Source organism: Stenella coeruleoalba (genome assembly GCF_951394435.1).
Source record: "Stenella coeruleoalba genome assembly, chromosome: 19".
NCBI classification, from domain to species: Eukaryota; Metazoa; Chordata; class Mammalia; order Artiodactyla; family Delphinidae; genus Stenella; species Stenella coeruleoalba.
In genome coordinates, this window is record NC_137165.1 from 29363013 (window position 1) to 29382318 (window position 19306).

Below are 19306 nucleotides of genomic sequence, written 5' to 3' on the forward strand. Positions count from 1 at the left end.
TGACAATGAAGGAGATGACGATGACGCCGGTCTCTTCAGAGAACTCACTAGCTGCCATATTCTCTTCCACTTACCAACTACACCTAGACTTAAGTCTGCCATCTGGTGGCCACTTCTACAATCAGCATTAGTTATCTCAGTCCTTCCCAAGAGGCTCATTTGTGGGTTGATTTTGCAATGGTTACTTTCATCCATTTTCTACATTTGTGCCTTAAAGGTTTAGACTCTATCTTTTAGTGGTTGTACCAACTAATTTCCATTTGCCAAGGATCCAAGTTTCATTTTTACAAAAGACTCCAGTAGCCTTCCCTCTGCCAGTTCCATCTCCCTCATCCTTAAAGACTAAACTGATTAGTGGTAGATGTTTCATGGTATTCTTCCTGGTAATTTATTTTCTAATTTGATTACAGATAATATTTTAGCAATGTGGTCCTTCAGATTTTGTGCATACTCGTGCTAGTCAGAACCCCTCATTTAATTCAGTATCAGTGACGGAAGAAAAGATATAGTTCCCAAGCAGGTTCTCAAAGATTTCAATTATTTGTGAGGCCAACAGTATGCCCAGATTGAAGCAGGATTTAATTTTCTTTTTTTTTTTTTTTTCCTCTTATTGAGACAAAGGGTAGATTTTTCCATAGTCTTTTCCAGTGTGGGAATTGAAATGAAACTGATATCATGAAAACAGAAACTTTTCTAAGAGGGTAGCTGGTTAAAAGAGAGTGTATTCTGATGAAAAGCTCATGTCACAATCAATTTCATTTTCTGGCTCATAGCTCGGAGCCCCAGTGAGGATAACCCATCAGGGAGAGCCCTCAGAGGATTTTCACGAGGGTGGGAACATATGTTAGCACCTCCTCTCTTTCCAACCCAAAACAGGAGGGCTTTCCTTTCCTCTCTAGCCTGCTCCTGAGAGCACACTGCTGCTCCATGCAGAGTTAGAAAATGTGCCAACTCAATGTGTTTAGAGATTTGTGCTAAAATACCTGTGGAAACAATGTTGCCCAAGAGGCTTTTACCTTGATCTTTTCAAGATCCTTTTGAAGAGCAGCTTTTGGGGGACAAACCAGATGTGCTTTCCTCCCACCACCATTCTTTTCCCTTCCCTTCCGCAGGACATTTGGAAAAGTTCACTAGGAAGGATTGTAGAGCATGCAGAATAAAGACACAGATGACTGGTTTGAAAGGAGGATGGAAGCAGTGATGTGTGTCCCCTGGTTCCTTTTATTGGAATTGTCTGCTGTTCCTGTTTGTGATTCTCAAGCTTTTGGAAGGGGAAGGAAACCAAAATAGTACCCACGATCACAACAGGCCAGGGTTGAAACGTGCCATGTGGTTTCTTGCCTGAGTTGGACCAGAGTCCTGTGGTTACCCAACTGCTGAATTAACCAGCAGATGCCCCTGTGGTAAAATGTAGGGTCTCAGAACTTACAGGGGATCTTCAGGAAAAGAAAAATGAAGACAGGAAATTATTACAAAATATTTCAAAGCTCCAATCTCAAAAACTGATTCATTACAAATCAGACCTGCTGTTCTGAGGTGTATGTGGTTTGATAGGTGAAATAAGCTTAAATTAGAAAGAGTTCATTTTAAACTCCATTTGGGTGGCAAAAAAGTTCAAATTTCAAGAATTGCATCAAGTTTTAACCACCAAAAATTGGTTATTCAGGTTCTGGACATATGCAGTAAAAATGTTCTGAGCTGTGTTCTGAACTTTTGTAATATTTCTAATTTTAACTTGACTCAACATACAGAGAGGAGTGGGAACTGGTCCAAAAGCTTTCTGGCTCTGAATCTATGGAAAGTGTGGATCATACTTCTGACTGCCCTGTGCAATTGTTCTTCTACGAGCTCCAGATGGCAGTGAAAGCTCTCCTTAAGCAGATCAATATACCTCTACACCAGGTACCAGTCTTTACCATTTTTATCTTCTTTTTATGGCTCATGGAAACTGCATTATGGGGTAAAACTCAAGAGGTAAAAAAATATATGTATACATATTTTGTTCATTTATTTACACACCACTTTGCACATACATGCACATTTTCAATTTGATGCCTATAAGTGGACACAGGCTGCACTTCTGTACCTTTTCTCTAGCTCCTCCATACTGATGTCTTCCAAAGTTCCCAGAGCCCACTTCACTGTGGTTTGGTCAAACAAGGAAAAATAATTGCCTAACCCACCTTGAAAGACATCAAGTCTCAGCTTCAGGATAGCATGAAGCAAGGGGAATAAATAAATAAACAAATAAGTAAATAAATAAGTGTATGGTTAGATTTGCAAATAATTTACTTACGAACAGAAGACTATTGGTAGTCTAAGTCTAGAGCAGTGGCCAAGGTTATGCCATGCTATCTTTCCACAAACAGAAAATTTGCTGTCAAAATCACTTGTCTTGTCTAAATCAAGATGTGCAAATCTTACCTCCACTAATAAGCAACTTCAAAAAAAAAACAAAAACAAAAACCCTGTAGGCACAGAAGAGAAGAGTAAATGTTTATCAGGTTCTGTCTAGTAAGCTAACATCATGTAGCATTAGGTTGGATTTTTTTTTTTTTGGACCTACATTCACCATCTCTCCCCACTCAACACACACACACACTACTACTCCTATACACACAGAAAATACACCAAGTTTAGCCTGCAAACAGGAAGACTGTTAACAGGAGTGACCGGCTCTCTTTAAATAACAGAAAGACAACTATGAATTGGCCTCTGACCCATGGAGGCAAGAGTCTATCTGAGAGTGTTCTTCCATTGGGGCACTGCTCTGATTACAAGTCAATATTGCAAGCCTAGTCCAAAACAGCCAACACTGATGAAGAATAAATTGCACAAGATGCTATAAAGACACTAGAGGAGTAACTGGATTATTCTGGGGGTGGCCATGTACTCAGGAGGAGGAAAAAAAATACCAGCTCAACTTGCAACAGTAGATACCATTAAAGGGTTTCTTGGGCTTAGAAAGTTTGAAGCAGCTCATATTTCACTGGTGACTCTTGGGCTACGTATACATGTTGGGAGAAGGCTGCCTAACTGCCTAAGAGTACATACTTTTTTTTTTTTTTTTTTTGGATACTTGTAAAATTTTCTCAGTCCTTGGCCAGAAACTACATTTTCCCCCCTTAACCAACTTAAATTGAAACTAGTGGATTTTTAATTCAATCCATTTTTGTTGCTTCATGTAATTATATTCATCATTTTGAAAAGCCCACAGAATGCAATCATTTTCTGCTTTTATAAGAAGCATAAATGTTGTTTTCAGAGTTTATGTGGAACATTACTGCCTTAAATCTTGATTTTATATAGCATTATTAAATGGACTGAACCCTAATATTTATGTTGTATAAAAATTCCAAGCTTGAAGTTGTGTAATTTTGTTAGATGTTTTATGCCAGTTTGGTGTTGTTTATGTAAGTGCCATGCTGTAACTCTCCTATTTTTCCTCCGCGCGTGTCCCTCTGCAGGCAAGGAACTTCCGCCTCTACACACAGGAGGTGTTGGAAATGGGTCACAATGTGTCCTTTCTTCTCCTGCTCCCTGCCTCAGACGACGTCTGTACAGCCCCAGGACAGAATAATCCTTACACCCCACACTCAGGGTTTCTTAACCTCCCTCTTCAGATGTTTGAACTTGGTATAGTAGCTTGTTTCACCTAGAAATATTAACCCAGCCTCCTTATAATAAAATCACAAAGTTATATCTGTTCCCCCTTGTCCCAGTGGAGGGTCAATAAATCACATGACGGCTTTGGCAACAACCCTTCCTAGAACTGTGTACAAGTCTGAGAGAAAGCAAAGCTCCAAAACTATGTGCCTGAGCAATAATTATTGAAACCTAGCTAAGGCCCAATGGAGAGGAGGGACTTCTAAACAGAAAGTTCAGTTATCAGGCTGCAGTTCTTGCCTCCCCTTTGCTTTCCTAAAACATAAATACAAGAACTAATGTTTTCATGAAAAGCACTGCCCCTTCTCTTTCTTCCTCCCTTCTTTTCTTTTTTTTTTTCTTTTCTTTCCTTTTCTTTTCTTTCCTTCTTTCTTTCTTTCTTCTCTCTTCCCCCACTTCCCACCCCCTCTTTCCTCCAAATGGGAAAAAAAATACTGAAATTAAAATGTAAAGTGTGTATCACTTTAAAGGGGAAAAAAGCCTATAAGTAGTGCTAATTTATTAAATAGACTCAATTTCTAGCAGACCATTTGAGAAGTTGACAGGGTCTCCCAGGATGCAAAACTGTGATTATAATGTGGGATTCTGAATGGTGGAAGATCTTGTCCTAACTTTCAAAAATGAATAGCCTGGGCCCCAGGTTCTCTATTTTTGCAGAGACCCCTGCTGCCCACTGAAAATGTGAATAGGGAAGCTTTGTCTCTTCCCCATGCTTCATTTTGTAACAGGCCAATAAGAGGCAATTAACAGGAGTTCCATCAGTTCAAATGGATTGCAGGATTTGTGGAAGGGTGAGTGACGGGGTGGGTGGAATGGGGGCAGACTCTCTTTGGATTGCTCCCCAGCCGCCAGATTTAGAAACAGACAAGGCAACTGCCTGATGTCTCATCCTGAGACCCGGGCATCTGAATCTGAATTTATCTCTTGAGGATAAATGGATAAAGTCTCCCAGTTTCCCTTTTGCTCCAAGCAGTTTACATGCCCAAAAGCTGATGAACAGCAATTGCTATTTCCAGAGCAGGGAGAGTTATAAAGAGAAGCCTGAATCAGACTTGCAGACTGGGACTTGAGAGTACTGGGTCCTCTATTGTGTGGCACCGGCCATCATTTAACCTTCTTGTACCTTTTCTGTGTCAAATCATTAATAATATTGGCCATGCCACTCCCAAAATGCCTGAATGTGAATGTGACCATTTAATGAGTTCCCCATCCAAATGAACATTTTTAGTCTATGATATAACTGATATATGATATATATGATATAGCTATTACAAAACATAGTTTGAGTCAAGGTATTTCAATTCAAGTCGCTACCTGCACATTAGGTACCTACTGTGGAGATTAAGAGATGAGTTAGGACTAAGGCTCTGCCCTCAAGGGGCTTTTTAGTACAGTGGCAGGAGTAAAATAAGAACACGAGTTAATTTTTAAATGATGTATAATGTGCCAAAATGTTACGCGTTAAGCGATACTGAAAAAAGAAATGAAAGCACGTTTTCTCAAAAAAGGTATCAAAAAGCCGTCTTGGAGAGGGGATATTTGATATGGGTGTTAAAGAATGGACAGGATGCTAATAAACATGGATAATGAAAGCTTTTTTGTCAGAGGGAGAGCAGAATAAGCAAAGACGTAAGAACAGAAAAACTCAGAATCAGAAAAAAGAACAAGTGGTCCAATTTGGCTACATCTGAGAAATGAACGGAGGAAACAGTAGACATAAAGCTGTATGGACAAGCTGTAGCCATACTGGGCAGTACTGTTAGGAGTCAGGCTGAGGAATCTGTTTAAGATGGATTGAAAGCAGGGTTGGGAAGATAGTTCAGAGGTTATTATAATATTCCAGTGTTAAGGTAGACACAAAACAAAAAAAGGAAACAAACACAGATGTAAGAAACACTGGAAGTAATCGACAAGACTGGACAACTGTTTGAATGAGAAAAGGCAAAGTTTAGAGACTTCTAGAATACCCCCATGGTTTTTAGCTTCAAAGACTGTGAGGATACCGCTGCCATTAACCAGACATAAGGAAATCAGAGAAGAAAATGCTTTGGGGAAGAATATGATACTTCTAGCTCTGAATATCTTGGTGCTAATTCAACATCCAAGTAGACATATACAACTGGCAGTAAAAATGCAGAAGACGAAGTTGGGTACTAAACACAGAAATTTGGCCAATGTCTACTGATAACAGCTGAAGCCATGAAAGTGAATGATTTCCCAGGGATAGATAAATGACAGAGAAAAGAACTAAAGAAAACACTTCACTGGAGAGCCAACTGGGAGTCCACTCTGTGTGAAATGGTCATTACTGTTCCATGATTACAGGCAAAAATACATGAGATTCATTTCCCCGTGCCTCAGTGGGGAATGGGAATGATCAATGATTTAGTATCAGTCATAATAGTGACTTGACTCTCAAAACCCTGGAGGACCAAGCCCTGCAAGTATCCTCTCTATCTTGCTTTCTGGGAGGCTCACACACTATTCTTGGGCAACCACACTTTATCCTACTGCTGTTACTATTCTACAATTTCCTCTCTTCACTCATTTGTTCACTAATTCATCAATAAATATTTTAGTAACCTACTATGTGCCAGGCACCATTCCAGGTATTGAAGTATCAGCAATGAACAAACTCCTCATGGTGCTAATGACAGTCCAGTGGGGGAAACAAATGGTAAACTAATCAACAAACATTAATATTGTAAATGTCAGAGAGTAGTGAGAGCTACGAAGAAAAAAAAAATCAGGATAAAGGACTGGAGTGAAGTGACAGGAACTACAATTTTGTATAGGATGACCTGGAAAGGCCTCACTGAAGAAGATACATTTGAGCAGAGATGCAAGATTTCCGTGCAATGAAAACAGCAAGTGCAAAGGCCTTACAGTAAGAGTGTGCCTGGCTAAGAGGTCAGTGTAGGTGGAATGTCGTAAGCAAGAGCAACAAAGATAGGAAATGATATCAGAAGATCAGCAGTGGCCAGATCATGCACGGCTTCACAGATCATGATAAGGGCTTTGGATTTTACTTTAAGTGTGCTGGAAATACAATAGAGATTTTTGAGCAGTAAAGTAACATATTAAAAGCTCTGCAGAATCTGGCAGTCCTCCCCACAAAGAAATAAAAAGCTTAACTTGGTTTAACCCAACATTTTCCAAATTCATATGACAACAACTAGAACCATTTTAGGCATGGCACCTGTTAAAAACCCACAGAAAACATACTTCAGGATATGATGCCCTAGAACAGTGCTTCTCAAACGTTAATGTACATAGGAAACACTGAGACAGCTTGTTAAAATAGATTCTTGGAGTCCCACTCCAGAAATGCTGAGTCAGTAGGGGCTGGAGAATTTGCATTTCTAACAAGCTTTCAGCTGATACTGAGGCTGCCAATCCATGGACCACACTTCAAGTAGTGCTGCCTAGAACACAGAGCAAAAGACGTTTCAGGAATTTACAAAACTAGGGTCGTGGTTAGCAAAGTAATAGAATCCAACAGTGTCTATCTCTTTGACCCGTCTTACCTCTTCTCAATACTAAAAGCAGTATAAGACCATCAGGTACTATCCTTCACCTATGAAAACCAGGCTGTAGATCAAAGCCTGGATCTCAACAGTTTCTGACTTTAAGATGTTTTTTCCTAGAGTAAAACATAACTTCTTATCCTACTGGTTCTCCGTTGTTACCAGATCGTTGGTGACCCACTTGATTAATGAGGGCCATGTAAGTTTCCAGAAAAGACCACTTGATTGGGCTTGTTTCCACTGGCATACACAATCCTATTAGTCTTCTCTAGGGATCAGGAGGAAATATTGCCAGTATCAGGAAATTAATATACTCTAGTACTACGCTTATTGTACTTTAGCACCACCAGCAACAATTTTTTAAATACTACTGGGCCTTAGTGAGAACCATGATAAACTCTCTCTTATTTCCAAGCAATCAGAGCTTCCAAAGAGGCAGATTATCAGTTACTTCCTGCAAGCACTTCATAATACCGTCTACAGGAACTCCTAAGAGCTTGCTACAGTGGGCCTAGGCCCCTCGAAGAAAGACCTAAGCAATTTTTGCTCGTTTTTGTAGGTAGGTAGGGATTTCTATATTCCACAGACAGGTCCATAGTAAAAGGTCAATAGATACACTAAGCATTCCTGAGGAAGAGAATGTTGTTGAAAATTCAATCAGAACTCAGAAAATTGTAATAACAACATAAGAGTTCTAAGAAAACTTGAAAAGTGCAAATTATGGGAATATACACCCTATAACAGAATAAAGTGTTATACTATATTTCAGTCTGACTTGTATAAGTCACGCCTTATACAACGAAAAGATTTGAGATTTGGCACACTGACCATGCTCCTGCCAGTGGTCCGAGTGAATCATAAATAACTTGCTAACCAGCTATGGGAAACTGTATCTGTGCCTATTCCAGCACAAACTAGATCTAGCAAGGACAAAATGATAAAGGAGCTTAGCCCTCTGTCTCCTGGAGTAAAGACTAGGCTGAGGAAGACCCATAGGATGTTCCTTCATAGGATTACTTGTTGGGGAAAGAGAGAGACCATCATACAGGAGGATGCTGTGAGACCTCTATGAGCAGGGTTGAGCTGAGGCAAAGTGGTACAACTGCAGACCCACTCCCCCTCCACAGCGTAAGAGCTGATACTCCCCGACTCTTTGGATAGGAGCAGGATAGCAATCCTCTGCAGTAATAAAGTATGTGCCTAGGGAACAACAAGGGTCACTATTTATGCTGTTCCCAGAAATGAAAGGAAAAGCCCTTAGAAACTCTGTTCAGTGATATGGTCTCTTGAGGATTTGCCTAGCCTACACTGAGGAGGTCACCCTGCCCTGACCCTGTGGGCAGTCACAATTGAGAGCAGGCCTATGAAGAAGAAAGTTGACTTTTATCAATTTCTTTGGCTCTATGATTCCAACTGACTTGACTAGCAAGATTAAGAAACTGGGGAATTTTTTAGAAACAGTTTGAAGCCTGGTATATATTTCATACTTCAGTGCTTGGCTGCATCCTTCATTCAACAAATATTTACTGAGTTTCCACTGTATGCAAAGCACTGTGCTGGGGCTGGACATAGAGACATTAATAGGACACAATCTGCCCACCAGAAGTCTAGAATCCAGTGGAGGATACAGACGTCTACACCAATAGTCCCAATGCAATGAAAATCCTGCTGTTAAGATGTAGGCTGTTGAATTTCAGAGGAAAGACACCTAATCCTTTCTTACAGAGATAATATTTGAGATAGACCCTGAAGTATAAATAAACATTCAGAAAAGGAAAGAAAAGGTAGAAAAGGAAAATCATTTTAAGCAGAAGGAATAGCATGCACGAAGGCTTGGAGACGTGGGAAAATGCAGCTCAATTAAGTACACTCTTAGTAGTTCATTGTGAAAGATGCTTCAGGCATCTGAGGAAGAGTGACAGAAGATACAACTAAAATTTAAAAAAGTAAAAATCACAAAGGGCTAGGCCATCCTAAAGCGGTTAGATTTTATCCTACAGGCAAAGAGGAGTCATTAAAAGATTTTAAGAAAAGGAATAATATGGTCTTACTAGGTTTTAGCAACTCTATGGATTGCAGGAAAACAAAAAAAGGACTGAGACTAGAGGCAATGAGACAGTTAAGAGACTGGCCCAGGTGGGCAACGATAAGAACTCAAACCAAGACTGCCACAGCAGGGGTACAGAAGAGAAGGCAGAGGCAAGAGGAATTTAGAAGTTAAAATCAATAGGACTTTGTGACTGATTTAATGTGGTTGAAGAGCAAGATGGAGGAGCCAGAGAGTCTGAATAGGGTGCTGAAATGGATAATGCTGCCATCTACCAGAACAGGAAATAAGAGGGGAGGAACAGGTTTGGGGGGAGGGGAGAGATGATGAGTTAGTTCAGTTTGACAAATGATGAGTTTTGTTTGAGGTGCCTGTGGGATATCCAGGCATTGAGCCTAATGGAATCCAGGCCACAGGCTTATAAGAAATGGCACGGTCTCAACCCTCATTCCCAATGCCCATTTTTCATGATTTAGGATACCACTCCTGAATTCCAACATCAACTCATTCACTACCAGGAATCTTTAGAGAGGCATCTTATGCCCAGGTTCCTTCTGACACCTTGGCAAAGACTCACGGAACTAAACTGACCCTAGGAGGTAATCTTGTTGGCTCCTTAGCTTCCAAACTAGGCTACATGGCCCAGATTGATTAGGACTTTACTGAGTTAGAGATCTTTAGGAAGAATATTCTAATCTCAATCCCATTCTAATATTCTACCTACTAAATGCCTCATTCTTTCCAGGGGGACGTGGTAGGGATGTGAACAAAAATTTCTTTTATATCTGATATGTGCCACATGCTACGCTGGGCACTTTACTGTTTACTATTATGTTGTCTTATCCTAGGTAGATATTATTACCCCTGTCTTAGACATGAGGAAACGGAGGCTCCCAGGGGTTATATGCCGATTATTATGAAGGTAGTAAGTGGCAGAACTATGATTCAAATCCAGTTTCATCTGATACCTAACCCTGAGTACTTTCCACTCTACTCTACTCCTAATCTGACTTCCAGTGTTGGTGCCAACAATTTTATACAGAAAAAAGAGAGAGAAAACACCACAGAAAATCAGTCTTAGTTTGTAAATTAATAACAAATCATGTGGTCTGGGATAATGCATTTTTGTATCCTTATACCATTTTGCCTGTAAAATGCATGTGATTCACATTAGAAAAAAATTAGAAGCTTCCAGTCTATCCTCCCCTTCTCAGTGATGGCTACCAAATGTATCATTGCTAAACCACAAAAGACTATGTTAAAGTAACATTTGTTAAAGTAACATTAAAGGCTCTGGATAAAAACCACTAGAGCGGGAAAGTGAAGCCCTGTCCTTGTCGTTGAAAGGTCCTCATAGCTCACTGTGGTGAGTGGCACGGGTGGTGTGGGCACTGTGAGACCACCCACTGATCCAAGGCTCTGACCACAAGGAGACACAACAAGAGAAAGTTGTGGACACCCTGGCGTTCTAGAATTCAGATGGGACCGATAGTATTTCCTTTAAAGAAATTCTTCAGTGCCTCTCACTATCTTCCCAGTCATATTTTAGAAAGAAGGAAAAAAGCTGATTTTTTTTTTTTTTTTTTTTTTACAACTTGGTTTGGAAAGGCAGACTGTGAGACACTTCACTCTCTCCACTCTCCAGCCAAGAGAGGACATCTGTCAAGTGCAAACAGGATATAATTCCTCCTTGAAAGGCATAAAGACACATTCAGGGAGCTACAAGGGTCAAGAGTAAGCTAAAAAGTAATGGTGACTCTTTCCTGTAGAGAGGCCAGTAAATATCACAGACCTGAAGTACACCTTTTGAAACAGGAAAAGCAAAAGCACCTTGAGAAAAGAGAATGGAGGGAAAGAGGAGACTTTGGAGGAAGGGTCTGCTCTCTTCAGATCAGGGTGCACATTTTGTTGTTGTTCATTCAGTCAATAAACATTAACTGAGAAGTTATAATGTTCCAGGTTTTGAGGAAATAAAAATTAACAGGAGACACGGTTCTTGCCCTCAAAGAAATCACAGTCTAATACCAAGGCAGTCAAGTAAACACATTATTACAGTAAAGCAGGATCCGTGTCCTGATACATTTAGAAAACAAGTGGTCTAGGAGCACAAAAGAGAGAAACTAATTCTGCCTGGAGGGAAAGAGGTGTCCATGAAGATTTCACTGAGGAGAAGATTATTTAAACTAAAATTTTCAAGTATCAGAAGAATCTGACCTGAAGGTACTGGTAAAAAAAAAAGGGTATTGGAGGAGAAGGAAATGGCATGTTCACAAGCATGGAAGCACAAAAGGGCCTGTAGTAGGTTCAGCTTGACCACAGTGTAGGGTCAATGCAGGCAGACAGCAGAGGGTGGTTGCATGACAAAAGATATGACTGAAGATAAATTAAAATCCTAGATCTCAAGGAGCTTGCTTTATAGTGATGTTTCGATTTTATCCTGAGTCAAGACGGAGCTCTACAGAGGTCTGTAACCAGGGAAAAGCGTGAAAAGTAGATCATTTGGGAAGAGCTCAATAGTTTGTCATTTAATGAGATCAGTTCTTCTGTCAGACAAGGAAGTGTTAGAGCAGAGAAAGTGAGAGGGAAGGATCTGACATCAGAGAGAAAAAAAAAAACCCAGAACCAAAGCTACTTGAATTCAGAAACACTGCCTTGAAATGGTGCACAGCTGGAATAAGGATGGGCCACTGGAGACCTCACTCCATTCTTCTCTACTACTTCAATAGGAGGAAACACAAACAGAGCAGGTTACCCTTACACTCAACTGAGTTTCATCCTGAGAGAAAATCAAGTAAGGAAGCAGGCAGTGGTAAGACGGGAATTGTAGGGTACACAAAATCTCTCAATGTGCGTTAAAGTAGGGCTCCCTCAGTAAGGTGTATAGATGACCAGATGCCCCATTTTGAGGTATGTGGTTTTAGTTTCCCTAAATGTCCAGGTCTAGGTCTCAGGAATCAGCAGCAAAGAGGCCCAAGTACAATAGTTAGATGTTCTTCCTAGAATTCCTCACCAAAGAAGCCAAAATAAAAATGTTTCCATTCCACAGATTTGTTGAGTTATTACAGCCCTATTTCCAAAGCACAAAACACACTGACGCAGGTCAGAGGCACACAGAGTAAGTGAGGTTCCTGGCGAGTGAGTCTCCAAACTCAGCAATGGCCAGGAAGAGACTGGTACGACACTAGTCTGAATTGGGATGCTTTCCTCATCTTACTGGAATCTGAAGTTATGGTATATGATCAGAGCCAGTCAGAGAAGTATGAAAAATCGGATCACCTCAGGTTGCCTGCATCAGGCTGAGTCCCACACTCCTCTCTCCCTCCTCCATGATAGAGATGAAGATTAGACTGTTTCCTTTGGCCTCTGGCCCATTATCTTTCAAGAGAGGAAGGTGAAGACAAAAATGATCTATCGAGCGTTAGCTCCATCATCCTTCCAGAGGAGCTGAGGAGTGGAGAGGCAGGAGAAGAAGCAAAACTCATCATACTAGGTCTTTACAGACATTTCCCAGCCAGACAAAAGACAAAACATACGCTGAGAAAAGCATGCCTTGTATCTTCTGGGACTTCTGGCCTTGGAAAGGAACATGCAAGATACATACTGGAAATCAGACATGGCAGTCAAAACTAGGTTTCAAATTGCTACTTGCTTTTTTTTTTTTCCCCCCTTTAAAGTGATAAGCAAACTTATTCTCCCAGTAGTGGCCCAACTTTAGGGGCTGAACATAAACTGCAGCTTTAGCCGGCTCCACTTCCCCATACCTTACCAGGACTTGGTAAACCTTAAAAGGGAATACTGTATGACTAAAGCCAGACAACTGGCCCCTTAAGAGCACATTTATAATTTATTTATGGCCTAATATTTTCCACTGATAGGATTAATAAATCATGTTTTCATTCAACTTGTTTCCTCTGAGGTATGAATTTCTCTATTTTGATACCAGGTCTTAACATGTTTTATTTTGCTTGTCCATTTTCCAGTTCATTTTTGCAGCTACAGGGAGAAATTTATTAGTCTGTATTGCCGCCTTTCTGCTGTTGTGGAGCTGGATTCTCTGAATACCCAACAGTCCCTGAGGGAAGCAATCTCAGACAGTGAGGTTGCAGCTGCCAAACAAAGACACCAGCAAGTTTTAGATTTCATTCAGGTAACAGTTTGTTTCTTCTGAGGTAAAAGGGAGAAAGAAGGGACATGGTGGAGGGGATGAGAACCAAGCATAAGAAAGAACCGCAATCTGGGCTAATTTAAAGACAACCATGTGCAAACAGCCTGTTGATTTGGTTAAAATGCAGAGCTCAAGGAAATGTGAGTTTTTATACAAAGGCTTAAGAAAAAGCTACAGGTAAAACACTGTGTTAGTAAGAGCTGTATCAGCCCCTGTGGTAGGTAGCAGTAGTCTCCCATACTGGAGAGAAAAATCACTGCCAGAAGTAGAGATCAGAATATTATCCTTACCCAGTAGCCCATTGATAATTCCAACACAGAGAAAAACTGTATTAATTAATTCAATATCCCAGAGAAAAAGAGAAGAGAACGACCCATCAGTTTATGTTAACCCAAATTCAGCTGGACCTAAGATTTCTCATCCTTTGGACTTCTTTCTGGCTGAACTGACACTTTAATGTGCAGCTACAGAGGTTAAAAAATGTGTTCCCTGTCCATGGTCTTTTCTGGAAAAGCCCTACAGTGACATCTTAGGGTCTTGAGAAAGGGGTACTGACCAGTCAACAAGAGAATTTGGATCTAGTCTGAAATTGCCCCTAAATCCCTTGGACAAATCTTACGATCTTTACGCCTGTAGTAACCCAATGCACTAAATGAATATACAGTAGTCCCCTCTTAACCTCAGGGGATATATCCCAAGACCCCCAGTGGATGCCTGAAACCGCAGATAGTATCTAACCCTATATATACTATTTTTTCCCTATACGTACATACCTATGCTAAAGTTTAATTTACAGATTAGGCACTGTAAGAGATTAACAATAATAAAATAGAACAATTATAACCATATACCATAATAAAAACTATGTGAATGTTCTTTCTCTCTCTCAAAATATCTCATTGTACAAATTTAATGCCTCTTCCGCCTCAACTAAGCACTTATCATGCACTGTGCCCAGAACTTTTGCAGTCTGAGGTGCAACAGCAAAACTACGAAGAATTTCTTTTCCTTCAGTTTCACAGAATGAAGATTCATTCTTACCACAGATCTTAGCAACTTCACCATATTTTTTTTTCTTTCCTTATTAAGTCAAGAACTTTCACCTTTTCACTTAAAGGAAGCACTTTGTGGCTTCCCTTTGTCATAACCAAACTGCCAGCATCACTACGTCTTGTGCTTTGGGGCCGTTATTAAGTAAAATAAGGGTTACCTGAACACAAGAACTGCAATATGGCAACAATCTGACAACCAAGGTGGCTACTAAGTGACTAATGGGAGGGATACGCTGGACAAAGGGATGATTCACGTCCTGGGCAGGACGGCGCAGAATGACAGGAGATTTCATCACACTTCTCAGAACAGTGGCAATTTAAAACATATGAATTATTTATTTCTGGAATTTTCCATTTAATATTCTCAGATCTCAGTTGACCAATGGTTACCGAAACTGCAGAAAGCAAAACCATGGATAAGTGTGGACTTCTGTAATAGCAATAGCCCCACCACAAATATCACTTTGACATATATTCAGGTCAATCTAATAAATATTTGTTGGACACCCAGGTGTCAGGCACTGTAAGGGAGATACAAAGTTGAATTACACATGGTCCCTGACCTTAAAGCGTTTAAAATGCATTAGGGTAGACAAGAAATGTGTACAAACACTATTTGTAAAATGAGTTAGGTGCCAAAAGAGAGGTACCAAAAAAAAAAAGTTTTGTGCCAACACAAGGAAGTAAAAATTTACCTACATTTGTGGGCATAAAAAAGTTGCCATAGAAGATGTAACTGAGCTGGGCCTATAGGGATGGGTTAGTCTGTAGTGAGGAGAAATAGACTAAGAGGCAAAGAAAAAGAATCAACAGATAAGGCAGAGAGAGCAGAAAAATCGTATCTGGGGAATGATGAGTAGTCAAGATTAGCTGGGGCATAAACTGAGTAAAGGGCAGTAGTGAGAAATTAGGTAAAAATGAAAGTAGCAATGAGATCAGATCGCACAAGGGCTTTGTTAAAGGCCATGGTAAGATATTTGTACTTGATTCTGCAGGCAATAGGGACCTGGCCAAAGTTTTGGAGAAAGTCAGTCATAGGTTCTCACAGATGTTTAGGATAGATTCACGCAGGGGAGGATATTCCTCCCGTTCGCATTGGTATGGCCACACTGGTTGTTTACAGTAAGTACTCATTCTCATTGGCTACTAAAATAATTTACATACCGTTCCTAGATTTAAGGAGAAGTAGACTAAAGGCAGGGAAACCAGATACGAAGCTATTGCAACCCTCCAGGCAAGTAATGAGGACCTAAGATGAGGAAATGCTGTGAGCTTTGGGCAAATAAAGTTCTCTAAATCTCAGTCTCCTCATCTGTAAAACAGGGATGATGGTAAGAATAGTACTAGCTCTCAGGGCCACTGCGAGAATTCAGCAAGGGAATGCATGCAAAGCATTCACTAAAGTGCCCACACATAATAAGTATGCAATAAATTATACATTCATTCACTTATTAATCAGTAAGAAGGGAAAATGCTTTAAAACATGATATGCAAGATTGTGGGTTTATTAAGTACTCAGGAAGAAGATATTCTAATATGCTTGCAAAGTGTGAGCAGACAAATCCTATCCTACTTCTCTCATCCTAAATGAGATATTTCAGGTGACCTCGTAGACTAAAAAAACAAACCTTTCAAGAACTTACTTGCTTTCTTGACCTGAGAGTGCAGTATTTAAAAATTCAAAACATTTACATCACTTACTTTATTGCCAGTAAAAGTAGAACACGGACAGGGGGAAGGTGGTGGGAAAAGGAAGAATGAAGCATGAGGAGAATATGAAAGATTGGCTTCTCTTTTGAACCCAGTGTAAGGAATAGTGGAACAGAGTAAGACGAATAATGACTAGAAGACAATTAGCATACATTTTTAGTCCTGAATCTTCTACTGATAAACCCTGGAGTATTGGACAATGCATTTGATCCAGGGGCCTCAATTTCCTCATATATAAAATAAAAGAATTGGACTAGATGCCTTCCTAAGCACCTGGTTGGCTCTAACATTTCATGACTTCTTTAACAACCATAAATATTTTTAGGGAAGCACTTCTCTAATCATACCTTAAGTCCCATTTCTGCTTTACTCCACTTAAGGCTCCCCTGAATCCACTATGTTCCAACACAAGAAAGCTGACTTTCTTCAGTCTGTCACAGTCTCAAGCTACTCCAAGAGTTTCTGGCTCCATTCTTACTTCCAGCTGACTATTCTCACTCCTCTCTTTCACCTAGTCGAGGGCTCCACTGCTTTTTTCTCTTTCCCGTTCATCACACCAGTAAGTGGGATGGATAAAGGCAGGCCAGGCCAGGAATTCTTTAAAGTTCTAGCCTGCTCTGGTCTCCCAAAGCAGGCAGCTTGAGAGCGGCCTCTACATACTCTCCAGCCAGCCAGGTAAACGTAGACTTGGATAAAAGCTAATTCCCAAAGGGTTCAGAAAAGCACTTCTTGGCCAGGCTGAAACCAAACCTTCTCCTTGCACCCACAGCCTTCAGTGGACTGCCTTGCTCCATCCAACATGGATAACTTCCCTGGCCAGAGCTAATGCAATATCATCTCTCCCCTTATCTATACTGGGCTTCTCAATCTCTCTTGCTCAGAATGAAAACCAGCTGCAGCCATTCACCCACTGGCATTCACAGCTCAGCTCACCACACACCATAATCTGCAGAGGCAAGTGACAACTGTGAGAGCATTTGTAGGATTCCAGATCTAAGACAGTGCTGAAGGCACTACACAAACCAAACAATGTAAACAGCAAGGGAGTCTATGTAAATACAGTAAGGAAAAGAAGCCAAAGAGTGCAGCCAGAAAGGGGAAGGGCTAGGCCAGGGGAGGTGTAGAAAATCACAGATAAGGTATACAGCCTTTACAGACAACACATGCAGCAGAAATGTCAAGGTGTTGAGACTTGGCACTTGGCATATCCTGAGCTGCTAAAGCCTAAAGGGCAATTAGGCTATAATTTATATACTGTAACGCTTCAAATGCTCCTAAGCTGTAATAGAAACACAGCTCATTAAATATAGCCAATCTATCATCCCCTCAAGCACCTTGTAACTGTGCTGTGAGAAAACCAATCACCTTCACATTTAAATAAAAATATTATCTTGCCTGAGTACAGAGAAAGGGGTGTAATTTTGGGGATGAAAACCAAAATTTTTAAAGGGCAGGGTGAGAAATGGATGCAAAACTTTTAACCAACAGACCTAGTAAGTTCATGGTCTTTCTTTTTAAAAAACGTGTCAGCAAGTCTTTAGAAGCTGAATTTGGACATTAAAATCAGGGGGATTATGTTGGCAGTTATTTTTAGATCAACAGTAAAAGGTAAAAATGGGTGAAAATTGTACTTCTTTTAGAGCTACTTAGCTAAGTCCATTAAACTCAGTCCATAGGCTTCCCTGTACCTATGTTTTTGATTTTTCTTCAGTTAATACCTCTTCACTTCATCACTGAGAAAAGTTAAGAAATAACCATTGTTTCTACACATAATTTTTTAAATTTCTACACTAACTCTCACTATCCATCCTCAGCAATAAGGCTAAAGCAATCCATCCAAAGAGAACAAGTAGATTGTTAACAATTGTAGTCATTTCCTAGGACTGCTGTAATAAATTACCACAAACGGGGTAGCTTAAAACAACAGAAATTTATTCTCCCACAGTTCTGGAGCCCAGAAATCTAAAATCAAGCTGTTGGCAGCGTCACACTCCCTTTGGAGAGTGGGAGAGTCTGTTCTCTGCTTCCTCCAGCTTCTGGTGGCTGTTGGCATTCCTTGACTTGTGGCCACCTCACTTCAATCTCTGCTTCTGTGGTTACACTGCCTCCTTCTCTTCTGACTGCCACATCTCCCTCTGCCTCACTCTCATAAGAATGTCTTTATGAGGACATTTGTCACTGGAATTAAGGCCCACCCAGATAATCCAGGATGAACTCCTCCTGTCAAAATCCTTAACCTTAATCACATCTTTTGCCATACAATGTAATATTTACTCTTTTATCATACAAGGTAATACAAATTCCAGGGCCTAGGACGTGGACATGTATTCCGGGAGGCCACATTCCATCCACTACAATAACCATGATTGTCACTGTGACAACTGAAAACTTTATGACAACGTACAGCTTACAAGGTGCACTCATCTACATCATCTTAATCCTCATAATAACTCTGTTCGAGGGCAGAGATCTAAAGAATTAGATACCCATTCATTCATACCTTCATTCACTGAATAATCATTTATTGAGTACCTATTCTTTACACAGCCAAAAGTTAAAGGTACACAAGCACAGTACCTGCCCTTGGCAGGACGTCCAAAAGTTGTCCATAGTCATGCAGTGCCTTAAACTTTGAGATGAGAGTATGCTGCATGAGGTCGGATCAATAAAAGCTAGCTAAGAAAGCAACAATCCCATTTAAAAAATCTGTCCAAGTCTGGACTTGGACTTCCATTTTAGCCTTACCCCCTGAACTTCAGATTTCTCTCTTTACATTGTTCAGAGCCTCCTCATGGGCCTGCCACTGCTGAACCTTCAGCCCAACTCACTGCCTTAACAAAGCCTGAATGCTCTCGTTACAGAACATTACTAGAAAGCAAGGGAAAATGGCTACCAACGCTGCAGTGCCATTCACTGGTTCCCTCAAGCTTGCCTGTCACTCTGAACACCACAGACTCTCTCAATTTCAGACTCTGTGTTTGTTGGGAGCACCAGGCTTGTGGATTCTTTAGAGAGTATTCTTTAAGTACACATTAAGGCCCTAAAAAAGGAATTTTGAAAATAAAATAGAACACTGGATACTCCCTTCTACAATCAGAGAGACCTTAACCTTGTAGTATTCATACAATGAACACCTTCT

At 40.4% G+C, this 19306-nt stretch overlaps 1 protein-coding gene across 1 annotated transcript in view; it reads left to right on the top strand.

Moving 5' to 3' along the window:
* Nucleotides 1-19306, top strand: part of ANKFN1 (ankyrin repeat and fibronectin type III domain containing 1) — a gene marked incomplete at its 3' end in the record, with an annotated part of 139010 nt that overhangs the window by 103877 nt on the left and 15827 nt on the right. The window contains exons 13-15 of the mRNA XM_079904546.1: nt 1752-1902; nt 3468-3636; nt 13221-13387. Of these exons, the coding sequence (XP_079760672.1) occupies nt 1752-1902; nt 3468-3636; nt 13221-13387 (487 nt within the window). The remainder of the gene's footprint in view (nt 1-1751; nt 1903-3467; nt 3637-13220; nt 13388-19306) is intronic.